Source organism: Haemaphysalis longicornis, unplaced genomic scaffold (genome assembly GCF_048455015.1).
Source record: "Haemaphysalis longicornis isolate Haplotype H1 unplaced genomic scaffold, Haemaphysalis longicornis Haplotype H1 scaffold_7, whole genome shotgun sequence".
NCBI classification, from domain to species: Eukaryota; Metazoa; Arthropoda; class Arachnida; order Ixodida; family Ixodidae; genus Haemaphysalis; species Haemaphysalis longicornis.
In genome coordinates this window covers 117,279,604-117,303,460 of record NW_027526422.1, presented here as the reverse complement: position 1 = coordinate 117,303,460, position 23,857 = coordinate 117,279,604, and the positions used below count along the sequence as shown (strand labels likewise).

At 45.5% G+C, this 23,857-nt stretch overlaps 1 protein-coding gene across 1 annotated transcript in view; it reads left to right on the top strand.

Moving 5' to 3' along the window:
* Nucleotides 1-7,884: 7,884 nt before the first annotated feature.
* The window catches only part of LOC144144935 (uncharacterized), a 28,393-nt gene continuing 12,420 nt past the window's right edge, over nucleotides 7,885-23,857 (top strand). Inside the window, exons 1-4 of the mRNA XM_077676440.1 lie at nucleotides 7,885-8,049; nucleotides 13,793-13,950; nucleotides 14,282-14,355; nucleotides 20,664-20,747. Coding sequence (XP_077532566.1) covers nucleotides 7,927-8,049; nucleotides 13,793-13,950; nucleotides 14,282-14,355; nucleotides 20,664-20,747 — 439 coding nt within the window. The 5' untranslated portion in view covers nucleotides 7,885-7,926. The remainder of the gene's footprint in view (nucleotides 8,050-13,792; nucleotides 13,951-14,281; nucleotides 14,356-20,663; nucleotides 20,748-23,857) is intronic.

The window sequence follows — 23,857 nt, the reverse complement described above, 5'->3', positions numbered from 1 at the left end:
CCTTTCTAGCGTCCGCACTCGACCAGGAACGCCTGTACCCATAAGAAACCGGTGAGTGTCCGGCGGTATCAGACTTCGAACGGGGTGAGTGTTGTACCTGTGAGGTGAGTGTTGTGATATTTGTCCCGCATACGAAGCGAGTGCTGTACCTCCGAGCCATCGTTGCGGTATAAAAAGTTACGACCACTTCAACTGGGGCATTTCTCGACAAAGTCGGGTAATGTCCAAAGCACGAGGTCCCGGTTCGGGGCGTGCATGTACCAATTTTACTGCTTGGTTGCGAGCGGTACCGAAGTACCTCCGACATTCTCGTACACCATGGTACAAACCGACGTGGTGTAACGGTTTCCAGTACACTGGATCCCCCGTACGGGGGGCGCCTGTCAGCTATTTATTCTGGTGGGTGACCAGCGGGTCCCGATGAACCTCTCAAGTCTGCCCCAGTGGTAGTGCCTGTTAAGCCCCTTTATCCCATGCGACGCAGGGTCCCTTGTACCCTTTGTACTGCTGGGTGCCCAGTGGTCCCAGACCCCGCCCGAAGGTGTTTGAGGCCCCTACCACGTGGCCCCCCATGGCTGTTTGTGGTCAAGCTAAAAGCTTTTGTTCCACCTTTGAGACAAGCTACGGTATGGGGACGCTTGTACCCCTTAAAGAAAGCGGGGGGTATCCGACGGCGAAGGATTCGAACGTGGTACCGCCCGCTTACGAGACGAGTGTGTTTTACCACTCGACCATCGCCGTCGGTTATAAGTGACGAAACTGTGAATCATGTCGCTCTGAAAGCCGCTTAAGGTGAACAAATCATATTGACCCACGCCGGCACTCCAAGTGGGCCAGTTGCGGTTCATCCGGGAGGAATTGGCAGCTACTCGACCAGCTGGGAGTTCAGGCAGCAACTGGGGCAGCAGCCGCTTTCCGATGTGTTTGCACCCATTCGCGCTTTTGTTCGGGGTGAGGTTACTCCAGTTTCTGTTCTTCTTTGTCCAAGCGAATGACATGGGTGCATTCCATAGCGAATTAACACCTCGAAGGCCTCGACCTTTATTGTAACATAAACACACGTGCGTGTCTCTTTCGTTGCCCAGGCGTAGGCATCTTATTTTTTGTGCAATACACCAAACCAGACACAAACTGCTTGACCGCGGCAGACAGCTGACAGGGTGCATGGAGCCATGAGACTGCCAGGTTTATATGTCCCACCACCACAACAGGTTGCAGCAGTCACGACATTACCCTGCTGTGCGTGTATACTCCTTCCCTTCACGCCCAACCCGTGCACGCCTAAACCGGCAACCTGGGATGGGCGCATAAGTAGGCCGTAATTTTTGCATTGCGGAATGAGGGTGTAGACAACAAATACTTAAGCATACTGGAGGATAACTACAATGGGCCCACAGTTACCATCGTGTCGTCCTCCATAAACAGAGCAGTCAAATAACTATAAGAACAGACGTCAGAAAAGGAGACAATCTCTGCAAGGTTAGTCACAGCATGATAGAAGAGGTATTCAAAACATTGAATTGGGGACAGGTGGGCGTAAGAGTTACTGAAGAATACCTCAAAAAACTCAGATTTGCGGTTGACGTTTCCTTCCTAAGTAACTCGGCGGACGAATTGCAAAGCATGATTGCCGCACTTGAAAAGCAGAGTCGTGGTGGTTAATAAAATATGCACAAATATAAAGTAATGTAAAAAAACCTCGGGAGACGACAGCGGTTTGTGATAGGTGGTGAGGTGGTGGATTGATAAGCGAATACATCTACTTAGGCCAAGTAGATGTATTCCTAATCACGAGGCTGAGATAACTAGAACCATAGGAATGCGGTGGGAACATTGGGCAGGCATTCTCAGATATTAGATGCTCCCTTCCATTGTTCCTGAAGAACAAAGTGTATGACTGCTGCATCTTACCGGTATTCGCCTACGGGGCAGAAACTTGGAGGCTCACATAGTGCGTTCAACCTAAATTGAGAACCACTCAGCGGGCAATGGAGCGGCAAAAGATAGGTTGAAGATTAAGGGACAAGAAGAGGGAGGGTGGAGTGGGTCAGAAAACAAAAGCGTGTTAAGGACATATTAGTAAAATTAACAAGGAGAAATTGACGTAGACAGGACATCCAATGCGAAGGGAAGATAACGGTTGTTCATTACGGGTAACAGAGTGGATCCGTAGAGAAGGCAAGTGTTGCAGGGGGCGGCAGAAATTTAGATGGGAAGAAGACGTCAAGAAGTTTGCGGGTATAAATTCGTCGCAATTAGCACAGGGCCGGGATAATTGACAATTTATGGGAGAGGCGTTTGCACTGATGTGGGCGTATATAGTCTGATGATGATTATGATGATGAATCGGCCGTAGTAGCACGCGCAAAGCAGGTGCTGCTTGAGCGTGCCGCATTTTTCAAAGCATTATTTCGCTCCGCTGTTGCACCTGCGACTACTAGATGAAAGCATGCACCAAACTGTTTCAGTTTTTAAGCATTTACTGTCCAAATGGGTAATTCATTACGGAATTCATTTTTCTGCGTTTCGAGCACTACTGTGGGCTTTCGTTGGGATTTTTTTCTAAGGCAGATGCTGCTGTAAGGGTAGTAAGTGGGAGTACACATAATCATGCGTCGATGGCAGACGAACGAGAAAAGAAGAGTGAGTATCAAAAAGCGCCATATTTATGATGCTGCCAAATCAAAGACCTTTGCTTTCTCGTAGAAAACTCAACTTTGCGTCCGTAAGAACGTGTTTTAAGGCACTATAGAGCTGTAGCAGCTCGGCTGGGGCAGCCGAGGGAGCTCGCGCCACCGGAGCAGTGCACCTCGTTACTGCAGATCGTCGTGAGCCGCGAGCCACGAGGCACAAGTCACGTGGCCAGCAGTTGGGATCGAGACACCCAGCCGACAGCACCGCGCTCGGACTCGGCCACGCAGTATCACCCCCGGCGCCATGGCTCGCCCGTCTCCGCCGCTGTTCGCGTTGTGCTCTTCGCTCGGCAATCTTCAATAAATGAATATGGGAATGGGAATGGAATGAACTTGTATATAGAGTACAGTGTATACATAGGACATTTTCTTGTTCTAAATCGTTTGCTCATTTCTTGTTCGTTCTGTCGCGTTCCACCGCAGAGACAACTGGAGGGGGAGTAGATGTAGCAGCTCGGCTGGGGCAGCCGAGGGAGCTCGCGCCACCGGAGCAGTGCACTTCGTTACTGCAGATCGTAGTGAGCCGTGAGCCACGAGGCACGAGTAACGTGTCCAGCAGTTGGGATCAAGACACCACGTAGAGCAGGACCGTCATATGGCGTTGTCACCTTGCGTATCCGAGAGCACAAATCTGCGTGAATGACCGAAATGCTAGCCCCAGTGTCTACTAAAGCTTCAACCCAAACGCCTTCAATGAAAACAGGTAATGTGTTCGATGGTGAATCTGGGGGACTTCGACATTTTTCCTGTGATGTAGTTTCCCCCCAGAAAACTGCTGCTTTCAGTTTTCCGGGTGTCGGTCGAAAACTTGTGATGCGGGTCGGAGAGGGGATGAAGACTGGCGGAAAGGCGAAGGCGAACGGCGTCTGGGAAAACGTGGACTCCGGGGCCCATCATCAGAATCAATTGGGGGCGTATAGCGAGGTGGAGGACGCGAGTACACACGCTGGCGAGGGGCGTAGTTGAAGCGGTTATCTGACTCGTATGGGGCGTAGCCGCGGCGCCCGTTCAGCTGTCGTCGACGGCAAAAGCGAGAAATGTGCCCTCGGATGCCACAGTAGTAGCAGACGGGCCGGTCGCTAATAGGGCGCGGTGCTCGCCAAGTTGAATGGAAAGGCGGTGCGGCCGGAGGTGCAGAAAGGGCGGTCAAGTGGCCGTGCGAGGGCGGGGACACTATATGCTCCATGGCCACAGGTGATCTGGATACGGCCTCGGAGTAAGTTGGCATGTGGAGAGGAGCACTATGACATGGCTGAGGAAGAGTTGTCATGGACACCAGCTCCTCTCTGATCATGTCACGCAGACCATGTGCGCGACCATAGTTCTCAACGCGGGGTGTGTCACGCTGATGCAACTCTTCACGGATGTAGTCGCGAATCAGAGTACGGAGCTCGGCATAGCCAGAGGGGCAGGCAGGCAAGGTGTCGTGTTGAATCCGGATGAACTGGAGATGGTCGAGCCGCTGGCACATCGTTCGCACATCGGCAATGCTAGCGGAATTCTGAATCGCCATAGCATTAAAGGCAAAATGGGCGATACCTTTCAGTATGTGGCGTACCTTCTCCGTTTCAGGCATGTCCTTGTCGAGCCGGCGGCATAGCGCGAGGACTTCTTCAATATATGAAGCCTAAGTCTCCTCTGGGCGTTGCACACGGGCATCAAGTTTCTTTTTGGCTTCATTCGAGCGAGCAGAGGACGTTCCGAAGGTCTTACGTATGTCCTCCTTGAAGTTCTCCCAATTAGAGAAGCCATCCTGGTTAAGGAACCATGTCTTCGCCACTTCATTCAGGGAGCAGCAAACATTCTCCAGTTTGAATGCGTCGTCCCACCGGTTGAACGTGCTCTCTCGCTCAAACTGGTCAAGCCATTCCTCAACGTCTTCGCCCCGAAGGCCAGCAAAAAAGGGTGGTTCGCGGTGGGGGCTGGTGACAGTGAAGGTGGGCTGGACGGGAACTGCAGGGTTGCTGCCACCATTTCTACCCTCGCGATCCATGGGGCTAGTTGATAAGCGCCGACCTGATCGAATCTCCAGCTGTGCGATCGGGAGAGGTAGACAGTAGGATCGAAGGCACCCTCCACCACCTGAGAGAGTCGAGGACTCGTGATGAAGAGCGGTTTATTCCGAGAGCCGAGGACCCAGGAAGACCCCGTCAGGAAGCGGTGATGATGAAGACGGAAGCCGAGGTGATGAAGATGAAGCGATTACGACAGGGTGCCCTATCGGAGTACGGCGATTGTCCCAGCACAGTAGATTCTGCTGGTGCTCACAATATATATATATATATATATATATATATATATATATATATATATGTAGCGAATCAGAATAGGAAATGAGGGGCTCTTAGAAATAACACAGAAATAAGGGTTGGCAGCCAAGAAAACATCTGAAAGCAAAGGGGAGGTTCTGGTAGGTCATTGAAATAGATAAAAAATTTGGAAAGCAAGAAAGCAAGCGGAGAAAAAATGCCCGCCAGGTGGGATCCGAACCCACGACCCCCAGAATACCGGTCTGGTGCGATAACCACTACGCTACCGGCGGGGCGATTTTCCCCGCCTCCTTCTGGGGTATTTATGTCAATGTAATTTTTTCCTGTGCGTGGGGGTGGTAGCCAGTGCCACTCTAACTTCTCAGGGTGAAGGGGACCTTTTTATTCCCCGCGCCGTGACTCAAGTGTCTACGACATGTCAAGAGTGGTCCACCAGCGTTAAACCCTCTTAAGCTCTCTATGGCACCAAGACTGCCAGAACAGAGGCATTCGCTATGCATGTAGCGAATCAGAATAGGAAATGAGGGGCTCTTAGAAATAACACAGAAATAAGGATTGGCAGCCAAGAAAACCTCGGAAAGCAAAGGGGAGGTTCTGGAAGGACATTCAAACAGATAAAGAATTTGGAAAGAAAGAAAAAAAGCGGAGAAAAATGCCCGCCAGGTGGGATCCGAACCCACGACCTCCAGAATACCGGTCTGGTGCGATCGGTATTCTGGACCAGTATTCTGGAGGTTGTGGGTACGGATCCCACCTGGTAGGCATTTTTTTTCGCTTTCTTTCTTTCTTTCCAAATTCTTTATCTGTTTCAATGTCCTTCCAGAACCTCCCCTTTGCTTTCCGAGGTTTTCTTGGCTGCCAACCCTTATTTATATATATATATATATATATATATATATATATATATATATATATATATATATATATATATATATATATATATATATATATATATATATATATATATATATATATATATATATATATATATATATTTATGTATATATATATACATATAAATCTAGAGAAAGATAAACTCACAAAGCACACAGAAATAGTATAAGTAAAGAGTCGATACACAGCAAGAACAATAACAAACAAGGTCTACTTACGTAGCGGCAAGGGGACTTGCCTTCATCAGAGTAAAGTTACATAATTTTGCTGTCGCAAACATTTCGAACACATTTCTTATATAGGTTTGCAGAAAACTGTGAGAAGGAGCGGAAAACGTTTCGGAAATGGAGAGTGTGCATACAGTCGGGCTACGACTATGTTACAACAACAACAAACAAAAAAAAGGGGAGGGAGCGAGAGAGAGAAAAAGGGGTCGTGTTAACAATGCAGCGTTCAAGGTTGCACCATGACGGGTCATCGTATGCCGCCCGGGCTGCAAGTTCAGACAATGGGGGAAACTGGACAACCGCGGTTTGAAAAGAAAGGAAAGAGTATACAGTAAGGTATTCAGTGGCTGGGGAGTCTGGTTGGGGCGGAAGCGAAGATGGGTGTGCCCCCCGCGGATGAACGCGGATGAAGAGAATCTATCACCACTTTCTTTTCGACTCAAAAAATTCTTCATCTCTTTCTATGACCCACCACAACCTCCCCTTTGCTTTCCGAGGTTTTCTTGACTGCCAACCCTTATTTTCTGTATATATTTATTTATATATATATATATAGAGAGAGAGAGAGGGGGAGAAACCTAGACATAAGATGGCATTCCGCCGCCCTCTATGACACAGCAACAATTGGGGGGGGGGACACAGTCAAGCAGACCAGTGCCTAATAATTAAATTTATTTTGCAATCCCAACTCGCGGTCTTTGAATTGTAAAGCTGAATTAGTGGCTACATCAGCGCCGAGTAGCTCAACTACCGCATTCACTGCGGAATGAAGTTGACGATCATGTTATCTTCCCTGTAAAGAGAGCATTCAAAAAGGAACATCTTAGCTTGTTGAAGTTCTTTCTGTGGAAAATATTCGATTTTCTGCACTGATGACCTTGTCTTAGTTTCCTTGAGCGTGAAGCAATGAGGCGTTCATTCAAGAAGAGTGGCAGCGCCCATTCCACGAAGATCTGTTATTTTCTCAACAGCTACAGGGGAGTTTGAGCGGGCAGTTTTTTTATTGCACAATTTAAAACAGCTTTGAAAAAGAATACGATTATGTGACTTGGTTTTTAGAAAGTAAATTGATCCCACTATTTCTTAAATAAAGTTTTTGAATGAAATTTAAATAAGCAAAGACTGGATGAAGGCAGGGATTGAAGCAGGTGGAATATTTTTAAACCGTGGAATATTGTAAGCCGAGAACATGGGTTTTAAAAAGTTTAATGAATCAAGTATTTTAAACGGGAAGTTTTCGAAAAATTCCAAATCTGCAAGGCCAGGATGTAAGCAGCGGATGGGGCAGGTGGAGAACTTTGAAACCCGGGAATATTTTCAACAGTTTATATGGCTTTCACAAAGGTAAATGACACACCACTTTGTAAGGGAGTTTCAGAATGACATGTAAATAAGCAAGGAAAGGATGTGCGCAGGGGATACAGCAGATAGCTCGTTTTTACACCAGGAAACATTTTATTTAAATGACAATCCACATGAGCCCTAACAGAGTTTTAACTGGACCGCACGCGTCTGAAAGCTTAACAGCGTCATACCGCGCGTCTGAATGCCATATTTTTTTTCTTTGTGAGTGCAATGCTTATTATCCCCCAGAAGAGTAGCCTCAGATCTGGAGGACGTGCCCTAATAAAAAATAAAAAGATGCCCGTCGTTTGGAGGATGCGGGAGTGTTCTTTGTTTGTTCATGCAACGACCCCTTGTCAATTTTAGTTCATGACCTAGCTCGGTTTGACGTCGAAAAGAAGAACAGTAAAACCAGACGCCTGTCACGAAGAATCTGAACGCATAAAATGCCTTGTTCATCAGCCTGTATTTCACTCTGAAAGAACGACGCTAGTGAAGATGGCCTCACCTTGCCGCCTATTTGTGACGCTTGTTGTTTTCGGCGCATTTAACTATGTTCATTCTAGCCGGCCATTTCCTGAGAATAACCCTCAGTTGGGAATTTATCAAGACGAAGCCGATGCAAGTATATTTTTGTTTGTTTGAGTGAGTCTCTGCAAGGTTCCAAACAACACTGCCAAAAATACAAAAATTTGTTCCATATATTCAACTTTTGTGAAGTTGTGGAAACTGCATAAATCCTAAAATTGAGAGGATAATATCCTTCTCCTATACCTCTGCTAGTGTCTAAGACGTGTGAGACGTTTTTTGGCGCCAATAACTCTTCTGGAAATATAGCGGCGGGGTTGATGATATGCGCTCATTGCTTTGCTAAGTTAAGTACTAGTTTTCCGCCGAGCCTTATTATTCTCTAAAGCGCTTGGCTAAAATAACGCTGACCTATATGCGTGATATAATATCGCACAGAAGTGATCCTGATTGTTGACGATCCGTGTTCTTGTTATGAAGTGTTCGGAAAATGTTTGAGGGAACCATATCTGGGTACTCGTCATTCTAATTGCTTAAACATTTCTATTTATTGTTATGGCATGACTTTAATCACAAATTGGGATTGATATTTTAAAATTACCTTCTAGAAAGTGTTCTGTCAAGATTTTTGGATGAGTTGATAGGATTATGAGCCTCGCTACAATAGTTTGGGAAGAATCGTTTTTCGAAGATTTGATGAGGAATTCCAAAAAACGAAAAAAAGACTAAATGTACTTTGAAAACAAAGCCTTTTTCTTAGGCGACTCTTCTTACTTTATGCAAGCGTGCAAACAAGCCCCGTGGTTAAATTTCTGAACCTACAATTATGGTTATCTCATACCGAATTCAAATAGTGTACATATTACAAAAAGTACCTGCAATGTGAAAAAGCCGCTGGAGCACTAGTGTTTTGTGTCGTAAGAATTACGAATACTTGAAACGCTTAAGATTTAAAATGTCAAAATTCGATGATAATAGTCCTAGCGGATCGAAAAATTGACACATCAGTTTTTCTGTTGGGAAATTTGAGGTAAAGAACACAAGGGCATTAAAAGCAATCATTGCTTCTAAATGCGAAATAGTTTCAGTTTAGCTGAACAAAGGAGAATGCATCGTCCGATATGTATGATGACTTGGCAAAGAATAGTAGTACTTCGCAAAACAGTTGTTAGCCCGGGATGTCTCTCTAATACTTGCTGCCAAATTCTACTGAGCAAGTTTTGTAAGAATTTTGTTTGGTATTGCAAACAGGAATAGCTGCACTGGCAATGAGCTTTTTACCACAGCTGTCATCGTCACTAGCCAGCACGCAGATTCGGGCATGCTCTTTCGAATGTGTGGTTATTTGAATATCGAGCCTGGCCACGTGTCACACAATATGGAACTCCTCGGACATCTGGTTCAAGAAACTGGTGGCAAAAGTTTTCGCATCGAAAGTTTTAGTAAGCTAGAGCTATGAAGGATGCCAGCAGTCAAGCTCATTTCAAACTTTCTAGCGCCGGAAGTCAAGCTATCTCCAGTCATAACTTTTCTGGAATTTTTATTCGTCTCAGTTCCTTTCGTTGGGTGTCTGCACCAACAGCCATTTCAATCGCCTTGTCAGTGCTGTGGTCGCTCTATGGCAGTGTTTCTGCTGAATGAGTCATTATATGGCTGTGCAATGAAAATAAATTGGCCGCGTACCTGCTCCTTTCATTGCAAATGTCGTCAAAAGACAATAGTCTCTGTAGACATTTGCCAAGGAAATTCCCCCCGTTGCTTTCCCGCTCAGCTCTCATGCTGTTCCTGTGCTGTCGCGCTCATTCCATGGTAAACACACTAAAAGTTTGCGCAAGGCGATTTGAATTTACCGCGTTTCACTGCTCCAGGCCGGGTTCCTCGATGCCAGCACTGCAGTACGGCGGAGACGGGCGTGAATGTAGGCGGCCGACTAGAAGGTTTATAGAGCCACGTGGCCGTGCTAAACGTGCGTTCCAAGCAGAACGTGGAACCTAGCTAGTGGAACCTTTTGTTGTTGTTGCTAGTGATTTTTCATATGGCGCCAGGAGGCGGCGGTTTTCTGCAGTAGATGTAGAATATCATTTACTGTCGACAAATCAAGCATCCATGAATTTTTAAATAAAGGAACACTGTAAATATCCCTTGTGTACTAATTTACGGTCTTATATTTACGTAATGTCTTGTTGTTGTTCAACAAAGTTGACAAGTATGAACCTATAAACCGGGCTTAGGCGTTTACATGTGGCTGTGAGTATATAGGGCTATTGCGCAATATCAATTTTACTTTGGCCGGGTGGCTGAACCGAGTCACAGACAGACAGACAGACAGACAGACAGACAGACAGACCACAATTTCTGGGTTTAAGTAGCCCAAGAAAGACTATCGTCTTTAAGAATCTTGCACTTTGCCTTACATGCCCCTATTTCTCGTAGTAATGCTGGTCAGTGTCTCAGCAAAAAATAAATCATATGGCTGGCAGTGTTTATAGCAGAAACCTTTGCGCAAGAGCGCAAGGAAACACATTTATCGCCCGTCTCCTCTACAATGTTGTGACCACCACTGTCAAGCAGGTGTACGTATAGGAAATCAGTTTCAGCCGTAGGAGACCAAACGTTATTGTATTAGGCGCAGTATTTTCATGGGAGACCTCAAAATCTGCGTGCTTCCTCAAACACTTTTGCGTTAATTGAATGAGACATGACCTTTGTACCAACACATAACCATTATTCGGTATTTGAGATCTTTGGACTTGTTTTATAATAAACACAGCGGGTATCATGTCTTTTTATGTCTGCTGTGTCACGGCTGTAGGAGAAAGAAAGGATAGGGGTTTGGAGTTCGGGAGCCAGTAACGGCTTGCGTGGTTTATTTTCACACCAAAGGACTGTCTGTAGGTATCCGCACTCGAAACCTGTCAGAAACTACCCCTTCGGAAGCACGTAACGCGATATTTGTTACCCAATTATTCTTGGTTACGCGCTGCAGGAAACTAGTTCAAAATTTGGAAGAAATGTTGTTATGAGTTCAAAGGTGATTGTGCAACTTTTTGCGGAGGCAAACGACGCCCTAATATTGCTGCTGGTTATGCGATGGTTTCACGTATACCCACCTTGCTCATAAGGCCCAATTCGGCTACCTGTAACCGGTGTTCCATTTCTGACACAATGAGGAGCCAACTGCATTGCTGATATTAGTCTAGCATGAATAAATACCCTCTTACATTGACCAATGAACAGAAGTCCTAGGGAGCTCATGGCTGATCCAACACGTGTAATGGACAGCGACGTCAACATATTCACTTACAGGCTAGATGTAGCAACTCAATGAAAAGGCAGGGCATCCCAATGTGATACAAAAATGAAGATTAGGATACCCATTGCGTTAGTGGCATTACTTTTATAGGGACCGGGCTGCCGTTGTATGGCACCACCGTCGTTTCAGCGAACAGCGCCACCCGTGGCGAACCGCTCGTCAGTGGAATGCCGGTGGCGGTCAGCGCAGCGTAGCTGTGCATGGCTTTCTGTCGTTTTTCGGCGGTGCGGCTTGCAAAGTGTACGTAACCCCACCGGCATTTTTCAGATCGGTAAATCTTGAGCGTGGATGTGACGTTTTAGAGGCATGCCATGTGTGTTATTTACGCCCATACTCAGTATTTACAAATAGCAGATGACGCTCAATACTCCAAGCTGGACGTCAAGCTGGAAGTGAAAATTTGTTGCTTCATGCACTTTTTTCATGCCTGCATGCAGTTTCACGAATCGAGAAGTATATTGCCGCTAAATGCTCCCACAAAGCCCGTGTGTGCAACCGATCTACGAATGCTGCGGCACTGGCCTTGGGCAGTTGATGACGAAACGGAGTCGACGTCGTGCACAAGCGACAGACAAAGTTGGGGGGTGTCTTCGAAGATTTACCTCAAAACAGAAATTGTGACGGACGACGCTTCCGTAACTTCATTACCTACGGCTGACACGTGTTTAATTTCACAGAAATGATCTTAATACAGTCATCGGGGATCGTTGATAGAATAAATACCGCATGATAGTTGAACGTTATTGCTTATCGTAGAGAAGCATTGCTTTACAAGAATTGCAATGGTTGCTGGTTAGTTGGTAAATTGTTTTTAAAAAACCAATTCCTGCGTGGCTGAAGGACGCAAGACAGGAGGGTGCCCGAAACCTGTACTCAGCTTCACAACTGGTTGCTGCGGTCGGTTTACAAGCTGCCACCTACGATTGAAAAATCATGCACACCTCTGTCTAACGACGATGATGGTTTATCGCAAAGCTCTATGGTATCGGTTTCCTTGGTTGCCTTCTGGATTTAAACTTTGACTAGTTAAGCGTCGAATTTGACCAGCACGCAGTTTGCTCTTTTGATCGCAGCGTCTTTGACTTTGACCATTTCCCATTCGATTTCGCACGAAGAAAGCTTTGTGTTCAACTATCATAATCATCATACGGAGGGCTAGATGATTTTTCTGTTTAATTTTGAACTTCCCCCTCTCCAAATCTAAACTTTTTCCAGCGTGTCGGAAGTGTGTCTGTGGTGGGGGACTCGGGCTCATGCACCCATATTTGAGGCAACGAATCGTGCGTTTTTGGTGTCTTCACCAGGCATTACACGATTTTTTTAGGTACTCTGTAAGTAATACTTAAGCATTAAAAAACACCGGCTGACCTTACCACTGCCACATGTTTTTAACTATCGGTACCAGCCTTTATTCTACACAGGTGGTAAAACGGGAAGAGAAGAAGGGATGGTTTGTACCTTGGGCTTTTGAGTTGGTGAATAACTTTGGCTCTTGATAAAATGACCACCACAAACGTGGGATTTCCAGTTCGGCTTTCAGGCTCCCATGCTGTCACAGTCTCGCTCACCAAAACCGAAGGTACAAACCTTACGGTTACAGAAAGTGTAAACTACCCCAACATTTCTACGGCTACACGGTAATCCATGTCGTATGCAGGTGCCTTTCTATTTAAAGCACACGTATCGAGGTATCCCAGCGCTAAGCTGGCGTGGAAACCGTAGTCATTGAAACCGTAGTTATTGAATTCTAATATTGTTAATAGTTTTATTCCTACTCAGATCGCGCGGAGCCAGGCGCAGAGCGCTGCGAAAAGCGCTCGTGTCAATGTAACCCTTCCCCAACTTTACAAGCATCCAACAAGTTTGCGTAGCCATTAGTACATTTAAGAAAAAAATAATACTAATAATAGTAGTTTTATTCGTACTCAGAACGGGTGGAGCCAAGCGCAGATCGCTGCAAAAAGCGCTCATGCCATTGCAGCCGATACCCAACTTTAGACGCGTCCGACAAGTTTACGTAGTCATTACTGCATCTAGGAACCCAACACACCTGTCTAGACTTCGTTTCATCCCACATGTCTGCTCACAACGCCGCCAAAACATACAAAGCACCGAAGCAAACACGACAAAAACAACGGGAGGCTGTGTAGTCCAATGCACCGGCTCATTCCACTAACGAGCGGAGCGCCGAGTGGTGGCGCCACCCGTCCAGCTGCGCGGTCCTTATATAAAAAGCAATCTTGCGGAATACAGCTGGATAGTTACCAAGCTTCCTGTGAATGATGGCTCAGGTTTCAACTTTTTAACAGGGCAGCTAAACCCAGCAAAGAATGAAAATCCTCAAGATTTTCGCAAGAAGGCAGCACACCTTCTTTGCTAAAAGCACAGTTGTTTCTTGTTTTGTGCATAAATAGGAAAAAACAGTTGAAAACGTTTTCTGTTGTCACGGTTTTGGTTTCCCTAGACATTCGTGTAGGAAATTGAACTCGCCTAACTCTTCAACACATTCTTTGTTTGTTGCAGTGTTTTCCGCTTCAGGATACCTGGGTCCTCATTTACAGGAGCTTCGAGCAGGACCCCTATTTTGGAGGCAGCCCCACGTGTATCGAATTCTCTGAATCAGGTCCTTTCGAAAACGGCTCTGGACCAGTGACTGGAGAAATTGGTGGAAATACCACAGTGTAAGTGTGAAACCGTAGTAACTGCCGTGGAACGATATAAGTGCATGTTTAATTTTGATTTTCCGTCCCACTTGGCAATGCGGAACAAGAACAGGGTGCGTAATTTGTCAAACAAATGTTACAGACGAAAGCATTTTTAGCGGGCGTGCTGTTTTGAACCAGCTCTATCTAACAGCAACCTATGCATCTATATTTTTATTCTATTTAATTTTTAGAGCACTACAGCGTGTAAATATATACGCTACACTTAACACCCTACCAAAAAAATTCTCTTTTGAGGCATATTTCTTGTAACTTTCTTGAACAGCCTAAAACTGGTGGCATATTTCAGGGAAGCTATAGCAACATTGATGTCTTCGCCTGGGTACGTCGTGAAGAATGTGCTGAATCTGAGAACTGTCGAAGGTAAGCACTCTTTGTTTCTTCACGTAACTGGATGTTTTTAAGGTTCATGGGAAGCGTCAAACGATAGCACGCCAAAAGCTGATGATGAATACCCACTGGCTGCGTGCACGAGCAACTATTGTGAACAAAGTGTTACAAATTCCGAAATATGTCTTAGGTTATTAAGCATTTTCCCCACGAATTTTTGTTTCATCAAGCTCATGTTTCTTCTGTGGCGTTGAATGAACGCCGGGACAAAGACGAGTTTCTTTAAGGGTTTTTTTAATTTCGATTTGGGCAATCGCTTGGACAGAGCGCCGAGATAGGTCATCGTGATTCAAGGATATATTTCACTTTATTTTTAGTTTTGTGTAAGAGTGGAACGTTGGGTGAGTTGATGCACTTTTTCTTCTGCATCTTTGCGCGTGGTGTTTCAGTTCTAGCAATTTTTGGGTATTTTTTGCTTTGGCTATATAGTTTTCTATTACGTGAATAGTACGAGAGCTGACAAATAGATTTTATGAACTTGTTTTTATTTTCCTCCTTTTGTACAGAGTTAATATTTTTGCTACAAGTTTATTATACGAACGCTACATATTAGCACAGGTTGTTTCCGTTTTTATTGATGTTTTTCACTTTCAATGACCAGCGACAGTTTTCGTATGCTTCTATGAACACGCAAGTGAGCCAAACGTTTTTTATATCGTTATACCGCCTTTATTTTTGAGCTTCTTATTTTGTTACAGCTATTGCGTAGAAACTCCCGTACAAAGAAAGGTCATAACGTCGCAAAATTTGCATTAGTGTAAAGACTAAACGCGTTAACCTTCGCTTTGGTGCTCCCAACAGAGAATGCGAAAGTATTGAATTGCTACTTCATGCAAGACAAATCATAAAATGCTCACGCCGTAGCGGCTTCCATCTTGGTGACCAGAAAAAACCACAGATTTTTCTAACTTTAAATTACAAAGAACTGGGGGTGCGCCTTTAGGTAATTTTGTGTATATTACTTTACATCCGCGGCATCGTCCCACAGGCGAATAGCTGATAGCCACTTGGGCCAGGCTGGAAATATAATTGAAAACACTTTGCGCGTCCATGGTTCTCGATGTGAAGGTGCTTACAGTGATTATGAATGATCTTGAAGCCGAAATATAAGGGTAATCTCAAAGGTCCAGCTTTTTGATTACCGATGATAGTGGCAATCGTTGAAATAACGACAAAGCACCTCATTGTACGGTAGCAGCTACAGAAAATAAAGAGAAACGTGTATTCGTGCAATTGTGAATACAAGCATGTGGTTGAGCTCTGATAAAGGCTGCTTTTCGTTTTAGGAACACGTTATCTGTTTGAACAGGGAAGGTATGCTCAGGTTGACATTACTATCTCGTGGAATGTACAATACGGACGTGTCCAAGGGCACAAAAGCAGAGAATTTGCTATATCGACAGGGTTGCTAATGAAGTATATTTGAGGGCATTGAAAAACACCGTTTAGAACAAAGCTACAATACTCGTCAGCTTTGATCCGTCTTTTTTTCGACATAAAGATGAAAGTTAAAGCGTTTAGGACGTGTGTTTCATTTTTAAAACTAGAAACCACTTCTCCACAATTAACTTTAAGAACTTAAGTCATATCAAGCTCATGTCTTTGGGGTGAGAATAACGGCAATTGTTTGACAAGTATCAATCTAACAGTACATATTTGTGAAAAAAATGGTTCACAATTTCAGACATCCTCTTAGGGCGTGGTAGTAATTCAACAAACAGTGGAAAGTGGAATGCTTGTTTGGCGTCAATCTACTAGAATGAAAGAAGAATTACACTAGGTACCAACTCAGAGAAAGAATTTTTCTGTCAATCTGAGTTTCAAGGTCAGCCACCGACAATCCCGCGGCTGGTGTGCATGTGGATTGAATGCTGGTATCAGATCGTTCGTTCAAGGCAGGAGGCGTGTGAAGAGGGGATAGGGGGAAAAAGTATAGAAAGGTGGTATAAGAAAAAAATGAGCTGGTTCATTATTCGCTCTTTTCTCGTGAACATGAGATGTTGACCGAAAAACTTCGGCTCCACTACGTCCGCAGTTCACTCGCTATCACACCAATGGCAACCTGCAGTATCCGGGCTTTAGCTGTCGTGCGATTGTGAGATTCAGTTGCTTCTGCTACAAAAGCAGATGTCTGGATTCCGTTACGTCTGTACCAAAATATTGCCCGCCGAGCTTAGTTTACCGCGTTTTACCACCCCACGTTTGACATTGGAGCTATTTTAGGCTATCCTTCCATGTGTTTTTTTCAAGTTCGCGGTCCAAAACTGCCAACCCCGAAAAGTACATTAAACAAATTTGTTTTCTTTCCCATTATGCGCGTGAGTCATAATAGGTAGACCATCCGCACCGCTGAATGGCTGTTAATAAACAGTAAAGGCGACAGGGTGGGCAAAGTACGCGATGGAGGAATGAACTCATGAAATGTTGGGGGAAAGGGCAAGACTCATCTAGCACTGGGCAGACGTAGCTGGATATCTCTAGAAGAAGCCTTCGTCCTGGAGTGGGCACAGCCAGGCTGATGATCATGATGATGAAAACAACGATGTTAGTTTCATAATGAAATCTTTGTGCTCATAATAAGAGCCGACTGCGTCACCACAATGTTCTACACCGCATTTTGAGCGGAGAAATGGCAGTTGTACGCCTCCTACACGGGCTTTTCAATGGACAGTCGTGGCCAAAAGGGACTGAAACTTCAAATGCCGCTCGAACAGGGAGGGTGCCGTCGATATAGACGACCATTACAAAAGGCAGTTGCAAGCTTCCGCTTTTACCCACAATGGTTTGGAGTAGCCGCCTCCGCCGAGCTTCCCTCTGGTAACTTGAGTAACTTGACAAAGCTTTAAATTTTAGGGTCGAACTGGGAAAAAAACACCATCGCGAAAAATGAGACGTATTATTACTCAAAACCCGCATAAAACAAGCATAACAACAATGCGAAACATGGCTCCATAGGCGGCATCTCCTGTGTCGAGATCACAAAGTGACGCTTTCACCGTAGGTTGTGCGATATAAAACGGAAAAAGGAGAAGAATAATAATAGCATTTTTTTAGAAGCGGAGTATCTTAGGACCGCACAATGTCCGTCCGCGTCTGTGCGCATAGCATTTACAATCGCAAAAAATCACACACGCACCGGCAGGATCCTAGCCTGCCTCTGGTAGACCAGGCAGAGTTAGTGTCAGTCGTCTTACGGATTCGGCTACGACCGTGAATTACTACCTCAGAGCCAAACGCCTTACTCCCTCGCCTTTAACGGTGCGGATTACCTTAGGACCTCCCAAAGTTCGCCTGCGTCCATCCGAGCGCAAACAACCATCACGCGAAAATAAAGCGAAATTCGAATTGCGGCGTGAGTTTCAGTTTTAATTAAAAGGGGCACTGACACAAAAATTTTGCGTCTTGTTTTTTTTTTTTTTTGTTGAGAAAAGTAGCTAGTGACCTACTTATAACCTGTAGAAACCTCATTTGCTTCAGCGTGCGACGGTTGTTTAATTAGAGGCATTTTAAATGCGGCCAGTCACAGTTTCGGTTTCAGCGAGTGCCGCGAAACGATGGATTTTGTGGATTTTGTGTGAACAAAGCTGACCACGTGACCGTCGTAGAGATATCACAGAGCAGAGCCGCCGTAGCACTGTCGAATCCGCATCGACGGCAGTTTCTGCGAATGCCCCCCCGTACTGATCTCGTGAGGCGCTTAATTAAAAAGCGACCGTGGATGTGACTCAGGCGCTGCGAGTGCAAATGCTACCGCAGCTAAAGAACGACGCGCGACGCTCGAGACGGTGGGTGGCAAGACGCGCGCTGGGAGCAGCCGGCCGGTCTGCCTACAGGTCCGCCTACAGATGTGTTCGGCTTAGCACTGCGGCGGATATTCGAGTGCCGCTCTCGTAAGCGGTGCAGATGACAATGTTTAATGCAACCCGCCATCGCATCATTAACTCCTTTCTCATGTAAGTCACCATGGTCGGGACTTGGGGACAATTTCGTGCAGCGGTAACAAGCTCTCACTCGAGCTACCTGCGCCAACCTGGCTTCGCGGCCGTGGCCGCCGCCTGCACAGCGACCGTGCGGCTACCTCAGTGGGCTTTTCGTGCCTCCGCCGCGTTTTCGCATCCAGTGGTAATAAACAGTAATAGAAACAGAATGCCTGGAATCGCTGTAGAACTTTGGTCGCGGCCAGCTGCCCGATGAGCTGACGAAATCACGGCGCCTCCGCCGCCAACGATCGGGTCGTTCGTTCTCGAGAGCAGAAGCTCCGCCCTCCGGGCCTCCGATTGGAGTGGCGAGCCGGGCAAGCCGGCGAAAAACGCCGGCAGTGCGGAAGCGGCAAACACAAACTCGTGACGTCTTTGGATGTTGTTTATTTACACATTATCCTCGGCATTTCGATTGCGCGTGGTCCTCTGCTGGCTGTTCGATTGCGTTTCGCACACTTTAAAATTGATTGTAAATATGTTCTAGGCTGTATTCGCCGCTGATATTTTGCAGATGATGTATATGTGTTCCCACCAATCTATCTCCGAAGTTATCTCGCCTTCAAAAGTTTGTGTCAGTGCCCCTTTAAGGAATAATCAGGGTGAAACCTACGACTGAAATCGAATAACGGTGGGGGAGCAAATCGGATGTCATTCGTGGTGAAACATGGAAGTCATTTCGAGTCCCCGTACTCTGCACGCTCGCCATGATCCACTGAGTGGGGATGCTGCCATTTTTTTCCCTAACGAGGTTTCACTCGTAAATAATGTTTGCATTTGCAGGATACCGAAGAAAACGAATCACGAGAGTACGAAAATTCGTGGTTCAAACACCTTTGAGCACCTCAACGGTCACTAGCGGTGCTCCTTTGGGCCAAATGGTATTGCAATTGCAACCTAAAGGCTTTAAAAAACGTTGAGTAGAGGGCATTACAGTAAATAAATATTCTCTAATCTTTAACCTTTTTTCCCCTCAAACGCTAATAAATCAAAATTTTTATACGGACATTCGGTGCAACGGCCTTTACAACACTGGGTAGCAAAGATTTTAGTCTCCTTCATACCGCGTAGCAGGTTAATACCAGTGTCATTGAGATAAAAGAAGGTACACCAGCCACAGAATGGTCTTATTCTGAAAAATATGTAGCCTGCACATTTGCGATTCGGTAAGCTAAAGAAACGAAGCCCCAAACGCAAAAAATAAATTGAATACAAACATGCAAAAATGATGTAGAAGTAAACAAGTCTGATAGAAGGATTGCTAAAGTTTTGCCTTCAAATCACGTAAGACCGTTTAGTAGGCCAAAAACTTTTTTTACAAATGCAGGTAAAAACTCTGTAAATTACCCAATAGTAAATTAAATTTACCTCTGACAACGGAGAACAGATTACAGGAGTTTTCAGTGCACAAATACCCCAAAAACCATAGCATAAAATTTTGCAACGACATTAGGGATAAATGTGCTTACAAAAAAATTTACAATAACGTAATGAATCCGATCAATATTTCATTGAAACTAGTAATATAGTACAGTTTCTCGGAAATACTTAGTTGCCCTGATATATAAAAGCAGATTTGATCAAATTTTTATAAAAAAGTACTAGTACTCCAACTAACCCAAGTTTCTAAATTTTTTCTGTCTGGACACGTTACAAGCGGTATTATCAGATTTTGTAGCAGTTAGACTAAATTTCTTCCACATCCGCAGAAAAGAATAAAGCAAATTTATTAAAAATATAAATCAAGAAGGAAGAAGCAAATACCGATAATAAAGGCTAAGGGAGACACAATTGCCCTCCGCCCGAACGGTGAAAACAAACTACGGCTGCTTAGCAGCAAGATTTCACAGACCAACTTTGTAAAATTAACAGGCAAACTCAAAGGCAAGTTTTAACGCTATGGAATAGAGTAAAGCATAAGTAAATTAGTATGGGTGTCTGAAGAATGTCTTAGTTTAAAGTTTGCATACAAAGATTACCCAAATTCTGACGTGGCAACGCCCAAGTGTACGGTGCGTACAGTGATTATATACCCTGCGGTGCTTTTCTACGGCTCTTATATACGCAAACATACGTGTCCCCACACTCATAGGTACTATACGGTTCAGCTGGTAATATACTTTGGCTGAGCGGAATAGGTTGGATATTTTATTGTACTATATCTCTCCTACAAATAGGTTTCATCTGTCAATGAATGAATAGAAAAGTGCATCTTTCAATCCAGCAAATTATTTCTGATAGGCTTGCATTTCTGATAACACGCGCTGAGACAGCTAGTACTTTTCCCACTTGCTCTGCTTTCAGCCCCTGAGGTGAATGTGAACCTAACGGCCGTCTACCGAGACTGCGGAAGCTGCAAGGTGATGCGGCACAGCTACATCGACGGAGGTGAGGTGCAAGTGTTGTCTTATGTCTGAAATGTAAAGGTTGCTGCGAACACTTTGAGAGTGCAAGAGTGTTTGGTCTACCATGAACTAACTCTAAAATCATTTTAGACGGTTCCCGTTTTGTAACTTACGCCTATGACCCTTAAAAAAATAAGCATGGTCGTTAAAGATGGTCAACACTAATCTCTGGGGGCACCAATACGGGCTCCTCGCGGCGTGCGTAGCGTCGGCACATCAAACCTCACAATCAGATCTAAAATAGGTTCCTCAAGCTGTTTCAAAATGCCTATATGAAAAAAATGCACCCTTTCTCCGAGTGAGAAGTATTCATGGTGACACAGACTTGAGGCTCTAACAAGGTACACCGGTGATTGTCTGGCGTGAACGTGATAATAAGAGTTATCGCACATGGTTTGACAGCACTTAGATTTAGACATAAATCATTTAAATCGTGCCGCGTTCCGTATGCCTACTGAAGAGTACAATCAGCAAGTGTACAAAGTATGGCCAGCGAACTGAGACAAATCAACGGGATGAGAAAAGGAGAGTTGCCGCAACACAACGAAAGGCTGTTTCTACTGAAGAAAAAGTGGTGGCGTTGTGATGCCCTTGGAAGCGAACGTAAGAAACCTTTTAAATCCTTCCATGCGGCACCTTGAGTAATCTTCTTGACGGTGAGTGGTGACACCGCGTATCCCGAGCCCCTATATATAAGCTGTTACTTACCGTGGCGGGAAGTTTAAGAATGAAGGGCGAGAAGCCGCGAACGGTGGCTTTCGGTGTCTTGGTCAAGCTCCGCGTACGGGCTCACAGTCTGTTTATTAGGGAGGTGGCTGCGGGAGTTTGCTGAGCATGAACATAAGCTCAATAGACTCATTACGTGCTGCCCTCGTTCATACTATGCTGTATGGTACCTTTCAAATCTCCCCTTCTGGATGATCGGGCTCCGAAAAGGGCCCGCACCGAAGCAGTTTTCACACGGACAAAACACGGAAAACATCACCGTTTCTTTGTCAGGCGGACCCGTCGACACAGCAACTCATAAAACTCCTAAATCTTGTTTTCTAATCACCAAGTTTAGTAAACCCATGGTCGCAAAAAAGTATGAGGCGAAAGAACCTTTATCTGGTGACATGCTTATTGAAGTTAGAAGTACAGGAGTCTACTATATGTGGTAACAAAACTTGTTGAGCTAGTTGGTGCATGCTTACTGGAACGAATAAAATGAACGCTAACGACACGAAAACGAAGTAGACACAAAGAACACGTACAGGCGCCAACAGTTCGAAATCGGCGCCTGTATGTGTTCTTTGTGTCTACTTCGTCTTCGTCTGTTTAGCACACATTTTATTCTTTCCAGTGAACATATGTGACTACAAATAATGTAACGCCTCACTGAAACCTCAACAGCTGCCAACGTGTCATCTCTGAAATTGAGGTGATCAATAAAACTGAATCGGATATTCTTAAAGGCTTGCGTGCGCAAGGCGTGATTGTTATTAGGCTCATAACGATAAGGTGCGATGGAAAACAAATCAAAACCAAACCTATAATCTTGTCTTATGATCGTAGTACTCTCCAAAAATCAGTTAACTCAGGCTTCATTTACTGCCTAGATAAGCCAGTATATCGAAAACCCGCGACGTTGCTTCAGGATTCAAAGGTACGGGTAAAGTAGCAAGCACTACCGAGGCCTAGAAACATGCGCGAAATGCTCAAAGTGAGGCCACCAGACAGGGAAGTGCAACAACACCAAATAGAGGTGTTGGTATTGCGATGGACCCCACCCTGTGTATTTCCACTCATGTGAAAAACTCAAACATGAGAAGGAATTTATCAACAATAAAGTTGCGCCAAACGTGTCGTATCCATAAACTCGGAAACGACCTCCAATGGTTTCCTCAGGAAGCTACTCTCACGTTTCTTGCCGGGGTGTAGGGCGGTGCCATGTTTTGTGGTGACGCAGTGCAGCGAAGCTCAGCTGGTCGCATCCCCGCCCACAATGAGCTTGCTTCGGTTATCTAAAAGGGTGACCCACAGCCTGTGCTCTCCACAGCAGCTGAGGTGGCAAAGAAGCTGTGAATAGAGAAGGCTTGCCTTCTGATTTTGCTGCAACGGTCCCCGTGGGCACAGTAGCATGGAATAGGAGGCCTTGCATCTGCTTCCACACCAACTGCGAGCTCCTTCACTCATTGTTGCCATTTGCAAATGTTTGTATGCTAATTATAAAACCAGTCTCCAAAAAAAGCTTTTACACTAAACAAATAGGCAAATAAACAATTTTTTATGCTTTTACTATAAGTTTCATTACTTCCTAGTTAGGTTTTATTGAAGACAAATAGTGAGCAAGGTTACATTTACGCTCATGTTGTTTTGGATTTTACAGTGGGGTCCACTGTTAAAGGGAAACGGTGAGCGCGAGGCCAGTGCGCTCTCCGAAGCGCCGGTGCCGAGAAGTGGCGAGAATCGGAGACAGCCGGCACATGCAGACTGCGCGCATGAGGCAGGAGAAGCCTCTATGTGGTCTGCTACGGCGCTCTGCTTTCGACTTCGTAGGATACAAGCGGCCTGTCGAAGCGCCGTAGCAGACGACAGAGCGGCTTCTCCGGCCTGATGCGGTCAGTTCGCATGTGGCGGCTGTCTGCGATTTTCGCCACTTCTCGGCGACGGCCCTCTCTGGAGCGCAGCGTCCACGCGCTCTCCGTTTCCTTTTAACAGTTGAGGCCACTGTACTTCTCGCAACTTTGGGTGCAAGCAGCTCGCTCGTCGGCGGTGTTAGCCGCATCACGCTGCATGGAGGTTGGGGCGGGCGAAAACTGAGCGGCGCGACAAACCGCGGAGGCCGCCGTGCGAAGTTCGTCGAGAAATTTCGCTGTATGCAAAGCGGCCTTAAGGCGCCGGCAAAAGGAGGCAGATACTGCATCTAGTCGTTGGCCGCAGAAGAAGAGATGGACGTACGCCCACGCCACCTGGCTCAGCTCGGGAACGTGGGTCGTGGGAAGGAAGGGGCTCCACGTATCAATGGCTCTAGCAAAGGCTCAGTGGCATAGATGGAACCCCTTTCACACGCACACGCACACACGCTGCATTTTGTCATTAAACACTTATGCC